Source organism: Priapulus caudatus, unplaced genomic scaffold (genome assembly GCF_000485595.1).
Source record: "Priapulus caudatus unplaced genomic scaffold, Priapulus_caudatus-5.0.1 Scaffold303, whole genome shotgun sequence".
NCBI classification, from domain to species: domain Eukaryota; kingdom Metazoa; phylum Priapulida; class Priapulimorpha; order Priapulimorphida; family Priapulidae; genus Priapulus; species Priapulus caudatus.
The window spans coordinates 113,769-130,930 of record NW_014577364.1 but is presented as its reverse complement, the minus strand read 5'-3'; the positions used below and the strand labels follow the sequence as shown (position 1 = coordinate 130,930).

Below are 17,162 nucleotides of genomic sequence, written 5' to 3'. Positions count from 1 at the left end.
AATTTATATGTTCATTACCATATTGTTATATACACTTTAAATTAGCTTTAAATCTGTTTATCACATGTTTTTAAATTAGCTTTAAAAATTAAAGAACGACTGTGATTTGGAAAGCTGGCAAGTGGTGATCAAGACATAATTTGCGTATTTTTTAGAAATAACGGTGCAGCGAGCGAGCAAGTAATCCGGTGAATGTACGTATTGTCTGTGTTGAGCTTAGACGGTGCTAATAAAAACTGCTATGTATATAATTTATGTCGCACGACAGTGACACCAAAAGCCAGCACAGAAATGTAGATACAGTGACGTTTTAATGCATTCGTTTGTTACTATATCGTAAACTTGAAAAACATCTCGCCACTTATGTGTTACTATTGAATTAGCCGGTAAATAGAGACAGCATTATGGTCGATTGCATAATGTGCATCCAGGACTGTGGAAGGCACGCATGCCGACATCTAGTAAAAGCATGGCAGATAGATCGCGAATCTAGCTTGCATTAGTTAAAAAATCTATGGAAGTTACACGAAATTTCATTTGCACTTGTAAGAAGCTGCCATCATGTGGCAGATATAGAAACAAACGGGCCTTCGGCGGAACTTGTGATGTTACCTGCGTGTACCGCTTCCACAATTGTTGCGCGTTTCATGGGATAAAAACTGATAAAAGTCGTGTAATTCACTACAAATTAGATTGTTTTGACGCAATAATTGATGTTTGCATAATCGGCAGCGAAAACGCGTGGAAGCCAAGCAACCAGACACTGAGCGGCGGTGCAGTGCGCCTTAAGCGGCCATATGCGTTAAAAAATAACCACGTCAAGTTCAAGATTGGTGAATTAGAGGGTGATTACCTGTTTTACGTCACGGCCCACCCCATCCCAACTACGTCGCGCTGCCCTATTTGCGTATTAGGCTTGTGGGCATATCTTATACCGCATTAGCAAATTTATTAAAAATTCCGTTTCAGAAACGTTAGGTATTAATTGATAGAACTTCGCGGTTCATCTGGGTGGCATCCGTCACGCACGAAAAACCGTCACGTGGGTGGCAATTCGTCACGTGGGGGGCCTTACCACCCCAAAAAAAATCGCCTGCATTCTATATATGTCTTAGGCTCCATAACCCCTGATTTTACGCATCTCACCGCATTCTAAAACACTGTATTAGTCCATTATAAGTCTCAAGTGTTGACCAAGATATTGACAAAAATGACAACCAATGACGACGGACATTGACGACGATGAGTGCTGTTGCTGCTGATGAATCTGGAGTGATGGTGCTGGCTGATAAATATAGCAAAGAAGCACCTTCTAACTTCCTACATTTACGTTTACATGGTCAATATCAATAAAGTTGGTATATATATACTCTGCATTAAGTATAAAAAAAATAACTAGGCAGGCCAGTATAATAAAGCACACTACCGATGAATAGGCCTCAGCTCTCCACGCAAAGCGCCGATACCGCACGTATACTGTTAATTAATTAACGAAGGTAGCGCGTAGTTATCCTTCTATTCCTGATGATTACTTCAATATTTATTAATGTTGCCTCTTTTCCGACTATAGGCTTCGGCCTTCGCTGCGCATTTGTGTGCGACAAACACGTCAACCTGAGTGTAATAACACACGTATAGACTATAAACTTAACGCGACGGATCATAATTGCCAGAGCGGGAAAGTGATTATCGTCGTTAGGAGCAGCTATCTAGAGCGAATAATTTTAATAACGAGATACTTATGATAAACACATGTATGATTCTCGTCCGTGGTTAATTTACCATCTTCATTAGCATTAATATACAGCGAGTATACACTAACGAAAAATACTATGCAAATATTCATCACTAGTTTAATAAACGATTCGTATAACTAGAAAAGGCCACTCTGCCGAAAAACTATTTAAAATACAGCGCGCAGAGTACGTATATAAGGACGACCTGATTTAAATGACCTTTGTGCGGCGACATCCGAAAGCATAACGCGTAGACGAGAGAATCACTTCCGAGATAGGCCACACCGGCTCAGCACTGACCCTCGCTGGTAGATCCACCTGCTCCGCCAGGTTCCTGCCTAACCCAAGCATGATAAATGGCTCGCCGGGCAGCTAGGCCCGTCCGTTCCGCCTAGTGGTTTCTACAGTCGCTGTCGATTCGCGCTAACCCATTACTGTAACGCGACGTGAGGTCGGGGTATAGCAACAGCGCCGACAGTTGACGAACTCGCGACGCAACCTACCTATCGCCTAACAAAAATGAAAACAGAAATTTGCAAGGTGACCTTCTCCGACAGAGAGGACGCCATCCGCCCGCGACGAGCGCTAATCGGAAGCCGCGTTATACAGAGCGAAACGCAGTGGCTTCCCGCCCGCCTTCATCATGTGATAAAAACACAACCCCGACACGATTCTGGTCAGAGAGATGAGAGTGTTGGCCGCCGCCCTGTCACTTAGCGTCAACGCACCGCACGCCCACTCATACTTATGTCGCGAGAACTAAAACGCACATTTCCTTTTATGTTAGGTAATCTTTTATCCCTTTATTTAATCTCCTCTCTCTCTCTCTCTCTCTCTCTCGCGCGCGCTCTGTCTCTCTCTCTCTCTCTCTCTCTCGCTCTGTCTCTCTCTCTCACTCTCTCTCGCTCTGTCTCTCTCTCTTCTTCTTCGTTACTCTCTCTTCTTCGTACTCCTGATCAGATTCTCTCTATGTCACTCGTTTCTATCTGTCTTAGGTCTGCTGTCTCGTCTGGCTGCCTGTCTGTCTCGCTGGCTGCCTGTCTGCCTGTCTTCTGCTCGTCCTCGTTTCTGTCTATCTACACACACGCCACGCACGCATCTGGCGCACCACGCCACGCACGCACACGCACGCACCGCACCGCACGCACCGCACGCCACACACACACGAATCCATCGCTCAGTTCGATTCGCTTTCTCGCTCTCACTGTCTTATGCCAGCTCTCACTTCTCTCTCTTTCTCTCTCTCTCTCTCTCTCTCTCTCTCTCTCTCTCTCTCTCTCGTCTTTCTCTCTCTCTCTCTCCTCTCTCTCTACGCGCGCTCTCTCTCTCTCTCTCTCTCTCTCTTCTCTCTCTTTCTCTCTCCTCTCTCTCTCTCTCTCTTTCTCTCTCTCTCTCTCTCTCTCTCTCTCTCTCTCTCTCTACTCCCTCTCTTTCTTCTACCCCTTCTCTGTCTACCATCTTCTCTCTCTCTCTCTCTCTCTCTCTCTGCTCTCTCTTTCTCTCTCTCTCTCTCTCTCACTCCCTATCACTCACTCGCTTTCTCGATCACACTGTTTTATACCTCTCTCTTTCGCTCTCTGTGTTCTCCCTTTTCTCTATTACTCACTTTTCATCTTTCGCTCGAGCTCTCTCGAGCGCGCTCGATCGCTCCTGCTTCATACAAACACGCTTTCTCTCTCTCTCTGTACGTGGCGTCTCCCTAGCTTATTTCCCTGCCTCTCTGTCGGCGCCTCTTCTGCTATCTGTCGGCCGTTCTTGATCTGTCTCGCATTTGACACCGCGGCTCACGCCGGCTCTGAGCTTCACGCAGCAGGTTGTTCGGGTCGTGCGACCATCTCCACTCTGGTCACCGCGCTAGTCTCACTTCCACACTGTGGTGAGGAAAGATTACAGCTTGCCTGCAGCAGCTCGTCAATAGACGAGTGCGCCCATTGCGCGAGTCGTGGGGAAGAGGGGTTGTCGGCTCTCTTTCCCACTTTGCACAGCCAAGCATCGATCTATAGCGCCGCCGCCGTTCTTATGCTGCTCTTACAGGCTGCGATTGTTAGCGACTCCGCCACGAGTGATTGGTAGATAGAATAGATAATACGGGGGCTAGAAAGAAGCTACAGAATGTGCGCATCTGATCAAGCTATACAGTGAGACAGTGATGCTCCCTACGCAGAAATGTGAAAGGGTTGGCAGATAGATGGAAGAAGAAGAGATTGATGTGAGTAGTCGAACACAGACAGAAACACGCGTGGGTGGCCATACACAGAGTTAGGGCAACGCACGCAGGACTCGGGCCGTCTCAATAATAAAACGATAGTAAATAAAGACGAATTGTATTTACTACCAAATTATACGATATACGATATCTATTGTCTAATATTTCTACGTAAATGCCATTAAAATACTCCTGTATTCAATATACAATTTTACCGCACGCGCGGCACTGCACAAACTACCGATTTTTTTCATTTTAACATTTTCTCCAGATTATTCTTACATCTATTATTAGATGGGAATAACGGCGTGCGTACGGCAAATTAAAATAGAATTAAAAAAAATTTAAACTGCAATTATATACATAATTTGATATAGGCCACATATACATAAGGACTGGTAGTAAATACAATTCGCCAAATTTACTCTATTATTGAGACTGCCGAGGTGCCTGCATGTGGTACAGATGGGCGTTTAGCCAACCACTATACTACACGCACGTACACGCACGCACGCACACGCGCTTGCGAATGCACGCACGCACGCACACGCGCTTGCGAATGCACGCACGCACGCACACGCGCGCGCGAATACACGCACGTACACGCAAGAACGTACAAACACACACAACCACATGCACGTACACAAGCACACGTACACAAAGTAAGGGTTAAATAGAGTGAGAGAGAGAAAGCGAGAGAAAAAGAGCGAGAGAGAGAGAGAGAGAGAGAGAGAGAGAGAGAGAGAGAGAGAGAGAGCGGTCTGTAAACTGTAAGAAAGAAAGAGACGCCACCTATCGACAAAAACATGCTGCGATCTATAATTGTAGTAATTGGCGGCTGGGTAATTAGTAAAAGTATGAAAAGGATGAATCTATCACCATCGGAATGACTCACTTACAGAGTATCCAGGTACAGAATACGTGACAGACTAGAGGCTTATTAATTTACTAATTTATATCAAACTATAGTACACCAAAGGGGCTTTACAATTTACAGCCCTGTCGCATTTAATAGGTTATCGCCTGAGAAGAGGACGGTTGGCGCGACTGTCGGGCAAATTCGAAAACAATTAGCTTGGCGCCGTAAGTTACGGACGAGACACGCGCAGAAAAACGTACCAAAAGGAACGGTTACGCTATAGTGAAAACGTACAGTAATTAGAGAAAGCATACACGCCTGCACGCGCACAGACATAACTATACCATTATGACGTTTTATCAAATATATACATAGGAAGTGCATAACTACAAAAACAACGGGTACAAGTTTAATTTAAACGCTTATTTATTTTCAACAAACCATAAACATAAACCATTGGGTATAGGTTCCATAACAATAATATAATATTGGATTGCGATGCGGGGAAAAGAAATTAACAACAAGTACGATAAAAATATTATCACATCTATCGGCGTTCGTTATCACATTCACATCTAGAGAAGCTTGTTATCACATCAGGAGTGTATCAAAATACACGTGTTTTGATACACTCCTGATCACATCTAGAATAAATTGCATGCATAATATAGAACTGCAGGTAATCTTCTGGCTTAGGCAGACATCTTCTGATTGCCATGTAGGTCTCAAATTTATTTTCAACGAACTCTAGTAAAGTCTCAGTAATTCTCAGTCTAGGTAATGCCTGCAAAAGGCGGTGTCGGAATTATATTACTGTTAGTATTGTAATTGCGACAGTAAAATCGTAGTTGACGTAAGGCTTCTTACAATGACATCACGCCCAACTCTAGCTAGTTACACGATTTGAATGTGCTTCTCCATTGAATACGCCCTCATCGGTATTAGAATAGTAGACACACACGCAAGCGCACGCACGCACGCACGCACGCACGCACACATAATATTTAACAAATGTGCTATATCATAACATGTGTAATATATGGGGATGGTTGAACCGAGTACAGATATAGCTACGTACGCTACCTCTGCAACTGCACAACGAAACCTAAGATAGCAACCATATAAACATTATAATATTTAATAATGTAATATAATATTCATAATAATAAATATTCCTAGGACATAACAGTAACGATGGCACGAAAACTTCTAATACCAATAGATAACGCGTCTTTGATGTTAATATCATTATCATCTATGAAGGATGTACGACATATGCCTATGTCTTTCATGCCAATTTAGATCACAACTCGGGTTGATTTTGTGACAGAATTAGTTTCTTAGGTCAGCAGAAGATAAATTCACATTTCAAAATTCACGAGATATCCTCTCTGATACACTGCTTTCGCGTGCAATCGGACCGTTTATATATTAGACGTGACGTTTACCTAACAGATATCACTAACCGATATACCTAACAGATGTCACTCTCCCTGATAAAAGCAGCTGAAATCAAGCCACAGTCTAGATTTAAACCACAAGTCTAGACTGTTACACCCAATATGCATATATATATATACATATAAGCGTCAAGTATATCAACGACGCACGCATCAAGACACCTACTCTGTCCTTAGGTAAACTAGAACCTAGTAAAATCTTCCTATCCTTCCTATCCTGTTTGAGCACCAGCTAGCTACATTCACCAAACGCCGCTGGTTGCTGTCTGAGAGGCAATAGTAACATCCAATGATTAGCTGAAAAAGCTAACAGAGGTCGAAGTGCATTTCCACTAACTCTATACGAACTGTACGACGGTCTAGAGATTGTGTCACAATTCACACATATAGCCATGAGAGCTACTGGCATAGTTTTAAAACAGCGTGTATTGTAAATATCTTCCTGACAATTCACATATGTAAAGGTACCCATTACCTTTACCTTGCTTAATATATATTTGGCACACCATGGAAGTTCTTATGTAAACTTTACTAAAGTTAAGCAATAGATTGTTTCATATATATATATATGTATATATATATGCAATCGCACGAAATGCACATTGCAAACAAAACATTGAAAAATGCAATGCAGACGAAACGCGCACAAACTTTACACTGGTTTATCTCAATTGCTACCACATAAATAGTATAGATAATTCTTTATTACAGCAGTGCCTCATTATAGAATCTAACCATTTCCTGCTATGAATAATTAATGGGAACCACGACTTATAGAATCAAATATTTTTGTAACCATGCCAGATGGTACTTATGTAAATACAATATACTAGAGCCTATTCCTACCCGATTACAATTCCATATATACATATACTAGTCGGGGGTGATTTGTATAAGCCAGCAAAACGCACTACATTTATGCGTATCAAGAGTACATAATAGAGATCTCTATTATGTACTCTTGATGCGTATGCACCTGTGTGCGTGCGCGTGTATGTGTGCATGCGTGTGAAGTGTAAGAAGAAGCATGCAAGAATAGCATCGATCTGTACTGGCTTCTGCTGCACGTGACATGGATGAAAGCCTATAGTAACGTATTCTGGTGGCTCCATCTCATGGCACTGTATGGTCTGACATACAGAAGAGGTTTCTCGGAAAACTTCGTCCAGACTTTCTTTTCCCCTATTAAAAAATACAGCATACTAGTTCAGAATGTAATCATTGTAGCTGTTAACTTACATATTAATTAGTCTGATACATCAACTAGGGGTGAATCCAGGCAATTGTGTCAAGAGGGTGCACCTGGTTAGGGGTGGTGTAGGAATGCTCAATGAAAGGGGCATGACAAGCAATTGAAAATATATAAGGTTAAAATCCAATGCAATTTAATATTAAAGTTTCTAAATTGAATAGTTGATATTGAAAAGTGATAATTGAAGCCAAAAAGGTGCTTATCTATTAAAAACATTCTAAAATGCTCACTTTCGTGATGACGAGGATAGTCTATTATTACAACACAATAACAATATTTTAATGGCCATGCCAGTTAATTACCTTTGTCATGGCCCCACTCTTCTCCTGCAAATGAACAGAGAAAGACACAATTCACAGATGATTAATTTTATCATAGCTACACTATACCTATTTGACTTACCATTTGAATACTTTTTTGAGGTAAACATTTTAAAATTAAATATGATCACCATTACGTATAGAACAGCTGTCTCAATATATTGAGAATATCCAATATACGAGAAATCCTAAACCATAAAACCTCCTATTCTGGTTTGACATGCCGAGCCATTTCCATGAATGAACAGAATAAGTCCAACCCACTGCAGCATCCCCACTGAATTTTTAAACATTGCTAAGTATTGCATATGACAGTTAGATACCATGCAGCTAGTATAGTACGTTCAACGACATAAATAATTACTGAGATATGTTTTAAGTGTAATTAACTCACCAACTGTGCACTGAGTTGGTGATTAGCAGCAACCTCCAACTGCAACTGCTTCTCTTTCTCTGCTAGTTTTTTCTTTAGCTGCATAAAGTCAGAAAACATAATCTTTTCAAAATGTTGAACAGAACAAGCCTAAGTAGTCAAAGCAACATGGCTACTCTCTAATCGAAATTGAGAGACTATAACTACAGTCAATGCAAAAAAATATGAAATAAATTATATATGCGTTAAAATAAAGTACCATACACGTACAGAAAACGAGCACTTGACCATATTATGCACTGCAATTTTTGCTACTCTCGTGATTGTTGCGATTCGGATTCGATATACTCATGCACACTTCCCTATTGCAGATGTACCTTGTCGACCTCTTTCGAACTGTTGTCCGCTAGGTGGCGCAGCTGCTGCAGCTGCTGTGCTACGTCGGACACTCGGAGCTGCTCCTCTTGCAGGGCCGCGTAGCCGGTCTTCACAACGCCGCGCAGTTTGCCGACTTCCGTCTGCAGGCTCCGGTTCCTCGTGATCTCGTCCTGCAGCTGCGAGCGCAGGAAGCCGACCTCCTGTTTGGAGAAGATTTATCACGGGTCTGCTCGCTGAATATGTTCAGAGAACTGACCCCTCCTCCTGGATGATTGACAGGTGCATCTGGTCAATCACAGTCGAGATAGGAGCATTGTAACAACCCTGCGTGGCAACGAAGTGCTGCAAGGATGACAATTTGGCGTGCACGTGTAAAAACGCTTATACACCGATCTAGCATGGCTGACGTATAACATCACTAATATCAAGAGTAGATAATAACAATTGTTTATTGTGTTATTGTGTGTCAATTGTGTTATTATCTACTCTTGCTAATATCCAAAGTGGGAGTGACCATCTTGCTCAGGCAGATCGATTTATTCGCACATCGATGAGAGGGCGATTTGCTTGCATGCAGCATGTGTTGGCGCACGTACTCGAGTCAACTCGGACTACATGCAAAGGCACAGCATCAGTATTGCATCACGTTTGCTGGCGTTATTCTCTTGTGCTACTTGGAGCAACTTTTTGGTAATTGCCAATGCCTTCATAAAATAGGTATCGTAGGAGAGTATATCACCATTATAGTAGACATAGAAGTTAACAATTAAACTACACAGGTATATGTCCAAGAATTTCTTCAGCACATGCACTAATTTTTACCAATTGCATTAGTTTCTTTGCTTAATTACTTGTGCTTGAAGCAAATATTATATAGTAATTTACTGTGATTACTTCTTGGAACCTCTCAGTGCTGGATCTAATGATATTGGTTATCTCCCTCGCTCTGCCCAGCACCAGGTTATCTTCCCCTCTACATTCCTCACAAGTGGTTATCCTTTTTTCACCCTGCAATTACAAAGAAACTGGAACTTATATTTTCAGTGAGTTACGCTTCAAACAATTATCAGCATGGGCAGTGTGGCACAAAAATAAATTATGATACTAGAAATGAAGACCGGCAGATCTACTGAAATGATGATCACTTTTCTCTATCTTTCCAGCAACATAATATTACATAGTTGCTGCAACGTGCACATTAAAATATTAGTCATTCGTGTAAATGAACGAGGGGTATAAAGCACAGTAAAAACACCTTGTATTTTCGCGAGGAGAACCGTATTATTTGTTTGATTTTTTTTTAAATCCTACTTTTAAAATATAAGCAGTACTATTATATTAGTTTGGGGGAGGGCCACAATGTCAGCTTCATGTTGCCAAGATTATTATAGTGATAGGCCTACATTGTAAAATTTGAATAGCAGGTGTGCAGTTTGACTTTGTTAGTTGACATGTATGCACTATGCTTTTTGAACTAGTTGCATGAGAAAATACTTGAAATCCCTGATAGGGTTACTTTCTACTAAGAGAGCTCGTGACAACATGTGGTAGAGTTTAGTACACAGTAAAGGGAGTAGGGGATATGCAATATCAAATATTAAAGTAACATGAATAGTAGTAGTAGAAGTACTACTGCAGGGCTCGAATTTCCCTATTGCTAACTCGCAAAATGCGTGTCGATATTGAGAAATTGCTAGTAGAAAATATAAGCACTTGCTATTTTCTGCGAGTGGAAATTTATAGTATACACCGCATACATTATCACTGTCGATCACGGAAAGAATATATTTCATGATTAATGGTCAAACTGGTCGGTCAAATTGCCTAAACAAGTTTCAATTCGCCGTTATTTACCATACGCTGTTTACACTTTCATACATGTCATAATGCCATAATATTCAAAAAGTAGTTTATGTTGTACAAAAAAATTGCACGTTAGAATTCATTTTAGCACGTAGATTTTTTAGGCACTCGCGATTTTTCGCAAGTGGCTAAAATTGCGAAATTCATCCCCTGCAGTAGTACATGGTCTTTTACTCAGCATATCTGAAAAGTAAAACAGCAAAGCCTTCTAACAGAGGCACACATGCAGATGATTTTCTCCGTATAATTATACTAAACTGCATCCCAAGAAACAAATACAGATGATACAATCTTGAATTACGCTACTGTATTAACTGTAAAATTGAGCAAATGTTTATTTTCTGGCTGACTCTGGACATTGAGCCAAAAAAACCTTAGGACAACCTTAATTGGCTTTCCTGAATACATAGTATCCCTATAACCATGGTGATCCCCCTATGGAAAGGGCTTCAATGTGAATTACTATGCAATGAGATAAGATGTTTAAGAGAGCATATATGCAACGTTATCCTTCAGCCTACCTGGCTGCTCTCATCTCCTGAGTTATCTGCTTCACCGCGCTCTGGCTTCCCTTTTCGGTTTGACTCTATTTGCAGATTTTTCAGTATTGTGTCAACTTCCACCAGTGAACTCTTGTATTGTCGAACTTCATTCTGCAGCTGTTCTATTACAGATTCAGCCCTCTCCAACTTCGAAGTGTACCTTTCCTAAAAGAGAAAAGGATGTCACATGAAACTAAACCTTAACTACATATGTAACCATTAAGGGCCGGACACACCAGGCGATGGCATCGGCGTGAAAATCGCCTGGTGTGTCCACTCAATCGCCGCCAATTTCATCGCCCGATGCCATCGGCCGATGCCATCGCACAGATCAAAACGTTTTGTTATTATCGCCCGATGCCATCGCCCGATGCAATCGCCTGGTGTGTCCGCGACCGGCGATAACATCGCCCGATTTTACAATTCATCAGCCAATCAGAGTTCATCAGCCAAGCGCACTGCGCGCGCAAGAATCGGGCGATGCCATCGCCCGATGCAATCGCCTGGTGTGTCCACGACTGCGCGCTGCCATCGGGCGATGCCATCGCCTGATGCCATCGGCCGATGCAATCGCCTGGTGTGTCCGGCCCTTTATCTATGTTAAGATAAGTCCATCATATTGAATGGTTTCGTTGGCATAGTTGGCCCAGTTGTTGTATATTACCTCAGAATATTCAGGTGACATTCTGCTATGTCCTGTCCTCTAGCTGGCTTTGCCATATAACCATTCTGATATTTATGATGGACGAATAGCAGAAGAGGGAACAGGGGGAATTCTATTCACAGTTAAAAATGTTCTATTTCCTAGTTCCCAATTAATTAAAACACGATTTCGGCTTTCCTGCATTCCAGTTGAAGTTGAATTCTATTCCTGAATCACGAAAAATTCATCCAGTTACCAGATAACTAGAATTGTCCAATCTGAGTCCTAAAAAAACCCGTTCCCCCTGCCATAGCATGTAAACGAATGTTGTGTACATTGAACTCACGAAACCTCACCAGATCCAATATTTTTAATCGATAACTCTCATAAATATTACAAAAACAAACATTTAGGTACAAAAATACATTTCCCTGAATGCCACATACGATTTTCTGCTCCTGCTCGGCAGTCTTGGACTCAAGTTCCCGCAACAGTATGTCCTTATCACGTTTCTGTATGGAGCAGACAACAGTGTCGTCATAATCAGCATCCGCTACTACCGCAGCTGTCGCAAACGTCCCCCATGAGCAACACTCCATCGCTTCATCTTGCTCTGCACCTCTTTGCACGTCGGCGACCATTCCCTGATAGATTATCCGGAGTGACTATACAGAATAGACTAGATATAGATGAATGTGTAAAAAACACATGGTTTAAAGTGCCAGCTGCTAGTTGATGCATAGTTTATGTCACAAAATTTTGACTGAAATCAATTTCGTTAATGTGCAGTGTTACAATATTGATAGGTTTTGGAAATATTCAGGCATATATTTAAATGATTTCATCTCTTAGAGAAATAAAATATCAGTGATAGCAAAATGAAACTCTGTAACCCTGTATAATTTACCATTGAAATCCATGTAGGCCCAATTCTTTGTGTACATTTCAATTTTGACGCTAAGAATACCTTAGCTTATTTAGCTTATTTTAACTAGCTTATTTTAGCTTAGTTATTTTACTTTAGCTTATAGTTGCAGTACGTTTAGTTTTTCAGTAGACAAATTAAAAAACAATATAGTACTGGCTGCATGATTTTGACCAATCAAAACTTATCCACTTAGAGTACCAATAGCAATTATGCATTGTGTTACAGACGCAATAGTTTGGCCATGCCACATGAGATTAGATGGCACAAATAATTACCTGAGTGTCTATGGTGACATATCGGCCATTTATATGTGTATGCGTCAAACATATTTATCTGATATGCGGAAACCAGTTATACCATTGCAACCAAAATCAGTAATATATTGATATTGAAGAAGTTACTATATTAATTGCAACAAAAACGATAATGATATAGATAACAATTAAAAGGAGAATTTTATGATGAGTTTTGGCAGATCAATCGAACAGCTTTTGAAATAGTCAAATTTTCAAGGTTTGGGAATTATAGATCAATTATAGATAATAAAGGGAAATATTTTTGGTAATTATGAGATTTTTTGTATATTATAAAAAAGGAAGGCAGTAAGTAATAAATAATCAATCAAAAAGAGAGAATGTTGGCTTAATGAAAGAATAAAGGAATGGAACAATAAACTAATAAAATGAACAAATGGGCAAACGACCACCCAGATACTCTTATGAATGCATGAGTGCGTGCATTGAATATGATGATGATTTTGTTCACTTTACCTGGAAGTCTTGCTGTCTCTGTTGATCCCTGGCAAGTTGGTTGCCTAATGCCATCAGCCTCTTTTCGAGGTTCTGCACCTCCTGTAGGTGTTCACTTCTTGCGGACCCCAGTATCACTTCCAGACTGCGCACTTTTGCTTCCAGTAGCGCAAGCTCTTCCTTCTTACCATCAACAACCTGAAACACAAACTCCTCAATTCCATAATTTCGTTGTTCTTCACACTTTTTTTTTTACACTGGTTATCAAGGATTTCTGGTAAATGTCTAAACAAACATAAATGTAAATATTTCGTTGTCAGTACTGGGTTATTGGAGCTCTATGCCATTGAGCTAGCATCACTGCAATATGCAAATCACTGCTAAAGTATATATTAACACGTATAATGTCTGCTGCATTGGCGATCACTGTGGTAAACGTTCATTATATATAAATGTTAGTAACCATGCAGTGACTTGATTTTATTCATGTCTTCCTGCTAAACTGTGGCAAGCAATGGTTACCCTTTGCAAAAGATAGATTCTGAATCACGTAAAATGAGCCTGAGGTTACACATACCGTATTAACTTTATCACTGATCAGCATCTTCTGCTCTTTCATCTCCAAAGCTTGCAGTTTCACCTGCATCTCATACAACTGGCTCTTGAGTTCTTCGACTATTACCTTGGATAGGGCGATCAGCTCACTTTTGCACTGCAACTTTGTTTCTAAGTCCACCATATCCTGCTTAGTTTTTGCCTTAAGCTCCTTGCCGTTAGTCTCTAACTCCTCCACTTTAGCATCCCTCGTGGCCAGCTTCTGACACAATCCATCGATTTCAACTTCCTTTGTCTCCTTGATGATTTCCAACCAGTTAATCGTCGCTTCTAACTCGGGCACATTCTGTGTGCTGAACTTATGCTCCGTGGCAGAGAGCTCCTCCTCCAACCTGGTAGCTTCCTCGTCGTTCGTCCTCTCGTGCTCTTCTAATTTCTGTCGCAGGTCTGAAATCTCGCAGTCCTTGTACAAAGTGATCTCCCTCATCTCGCCCTTGATGCGCAACAGACTGTCATCCTTGTCGGCCTCCACCTGCTTCAGCTTTTCCTTCAGCTCTGCAATCGTGCGGTCCTTCCTCTCCTCGACGTCCTTCAGTCTTGTCGTGAAGGTCAGCGCATCCTGCTCAATGTCACTGAACAAATCGTCGATCCTGCTCTCCAGCATGACAACCTCAGCCTAGATACAAAGACATAACAAAATCAGTTTTACAACTGCAAAAACTTTCTGAAAGAAGACAAATGCTAATGTAATCCTATACATGTAAATAACTGCGCCGATCGTTTTACAGAATAGTTTTATTGTAGTTAACAACATTAGCTTGTATTTCTATTCCGTTTCTATTTTAATTCAATTGCCAAAGTTCATGGATTAGCTTCACAGTCAATGTCGTCTTATAATGTAGTGTTTTTATACGTGGTGATAAACGTTTACTACTAGTGCTGCTCCTGCTGCTACTAGCTGCTACCACTACCACTACCACTACCACTACCACTACCACTACCACTACCACTACCAGTACCAGTAAAAATATTACCACTGCCACTACTACTGTGCAGGGCTCCTCTCTGCTAGCAGGGGGGAGGGAAGGAGACAAGGAGCAGTTGCCCCCCAGAAATAAAGTAAATACAATACATGATCAATGATGGTCACCTTCCCAGAAACACCACACACATGGCCTTGCACCCCCCCAGACAAAATGGGTTAGCTATGTTCCTGACTGCTGCTGCTGCTGCTGCTGCTGCTGCTGCTACCACTAAAACTACCACTACTACTACTGTCACCACCACTACCACTACAACTCACCTGCTGTGTCTGCTCCAACGCCTCAATGCTCGACTGCAGCGTCTCGATCTCGCACTCACGGTCGCGAAGCTCCGTCTGCAGGTCCGACAGTTTGCGGGAGCGCTTCAGCTCATCGATCTGTCTCTCGAGCGACTCAACCTCCCAGTTCTTCTCCGCCAACAGTGTCTCGATCTCCTCCTGAAGGCGCTGCCTCTCTGCCTCCTTGCTCGCCTGAATCTGATCGAGCTGCGTGCGGAGGATGCTCGCGTTCGCCTCACTGCTCGCCTGCAGGTCGCTGAGAGCCGACTGCAGGATGGCTACCTGCTCGCAGTGGTTGCCCTCCAGCTTCTCCTTCTCGTTCTTGTAGTCGTCGATCTGCTGCTTGAGCATCGCGACCACGCCCACCATGTCGGCGATGTCGGCGTGCTGGTCGAACGCGAGGTAGGGTAGTGTTGAGTCGAGCGTGTCGTGCGACCCCGTCCACTCCCTCTCCTGCCGGGAGCTTGTGAGGGATGGCATTTGTCCGAAGCTTGCGTGAAACGGTGACTGGCTGTACCCACTGTCTGTTCCCTCCCAGCCCGTGCTATCTCTCCTTCCGAGAGGTGACTCCGAGCATATGGCGTCTTGCTTGTGCTCTACGCTGACTTGGCTGGCACTGCCCACGACACAGACATCACCCGTCAGGTCCACAGTTGCCCCCATTTCTTTAAGCAGTGATTCCAAGAATGTGACTCTCTGTGTGAGTTCTCGAATACACCTCTCCTTCTCCAAGTCATCTTCCTTTAGATTGTTGAGGAGGCATCGTTCCATGTCAAGCAGCTGCTCTTGAAGCTGATTCTTCTGCTCCTCTAAGTTGCAAACTTTCTTCTCTAGTTCTGCTACCTCGCGGTGCTTCCTTTCTTCCACTATTCGCAGTTTAGTAGTGAGCTCAGCAATGCGACAAACGGAGGTCTCCTTCTCGCTTTCTATTTCCTTAAGCTTCGCGATGGTTGCAATTAGTTCAGCTCTTATGTCCTCGTTACTACCGCCAAGTTGTTGCTGTTGTGAAACCGCGACCTTCTCAACAGCCTCCTCTTTAGCGAGCTGCAGCCTACCCAGCTTTGCTTGCATCACACACAGTTGCTCACTCAGCTGCACTGTTTCCGCGTCTCTCTCGACTCTCACCGTTTCCAGCTTCTCCTGGCACTCCACCTCCACAGCATTCAGCTTTCGCTGTAGCACTTTTGTTTCCCTGCTTGATGTCTTCAGTCTTGAGTGCAGGATGGCGATGTCCCTTTCTGCAGCACAGCAGTGCTGTGGTTGGCGTCGGTTTGGGCTGGGGCGACCAGGACTTGCACACGCCACTTCGCTACGTTCCTATGTGGGGAAAATTATGTTAATTACCTAATATTGGTACATATAATCATCTTAAATTACACAATTTAAATTATTCACGGCCAGCACAGAGCAACAATAGTCGATCAGTTTTAGCTCTACACAAAAGTATATGCCAGTCTATACTAATATTCATACGGTAACAATTTTTGTTTACGTCTCAATCTCACCACATTACATGCAGGTTATGGCTAAAATTAAAAATTACATCGGTGGATTTTTACATCAATAAAATATGAGCGATTACTATACCATATCATGCATGTACGACGACGACGCCGACGTCGATGACCATGCGACGGCTGCTGCTGCTGATGATCATCATCATCAATAACGGTCATAATCGATACGTTAATTGATTATGACAATCGAACAATTCAGATGGGAAAATGGCATCACACACACATTTATGCATTTCATGCGTATATACACACTCAGACTGTCAGACATAGGTAGGTAAGATGGAGCACCTACCTTCGCAAGCGTTCGGGGCTCTTCTGGGCTGGATTCCTTTGACTCCCCGCCCATCTTGTTTTGCAGTACATCCAAAAAAGACTGTATCTCAAAGCCAGACAACATTTCTCAAGTGCTTTACTCGCGTCCGCAATGGAAACTCGAATCTTCTTCGGCCAAGTGGGTAAA

General features: G+C 42.4%; 1 protein-coding gene across 1 annotated transcript; it reads right to left on the bottom strand.

The window, feature by feature from the left end:
• Positions 1-5,226: 5,226 nt before the first annotated feature.
• On the bottom strand, positions 5,227-17,099 carry LOC106808767 (rootletin-like). The gene is made up of 11 exons (XM_014811613.1): positions 16,995-17,099; positions 15,168-16,502; positions 13,887-14,540; positions 13,331-13,507; positions 12,079-12,144; positions 10,969-11,154; positions 9,479-9,592; positions 8,584-8,784; positions 8,228-8,305; positions 7,816-7,839; positions 5,227-7,443 (listed from the first exon to the last, which is right to left on the bottom strand). The coding sequence occupies exons 1-11, from the start codon at positions 17,097-17,099 to the stop codon at positions 7,375-7,377; spliced, it is 3,009 nt and encodes a 1,002-aa protein (XP_014667099.1). The 3' UTR covers positions 5,227-7,374.
• Positions 17,100-17,162: the final 63 nt, after the last annotated feature.

Bases quoted from the DNA above. Each gene is read 5' to 3' on its own strand.
- LOC106808767 (XM_014811613.1), bottom strand. From the start codon at position 17,099: ATGTTGTCTGGCTTTGAGATACAGTCTTTTTTGGATGTACTGCAAAAC. The intron at 13,508-13,886 runs GTATGTGTAACC...TTTGTGTTTCAG, and splicing joins TCAGTGATAAAGTTAATACG to GTTGTTGATGGTAAGAAGGA. The intron at 12,145-13,330 runs GTAAAGTGAACA...TGCTCCATACAG, and splicing joins AGAGACAGCAAGACTTCCAG to AAACGTGATAAGGACATACT.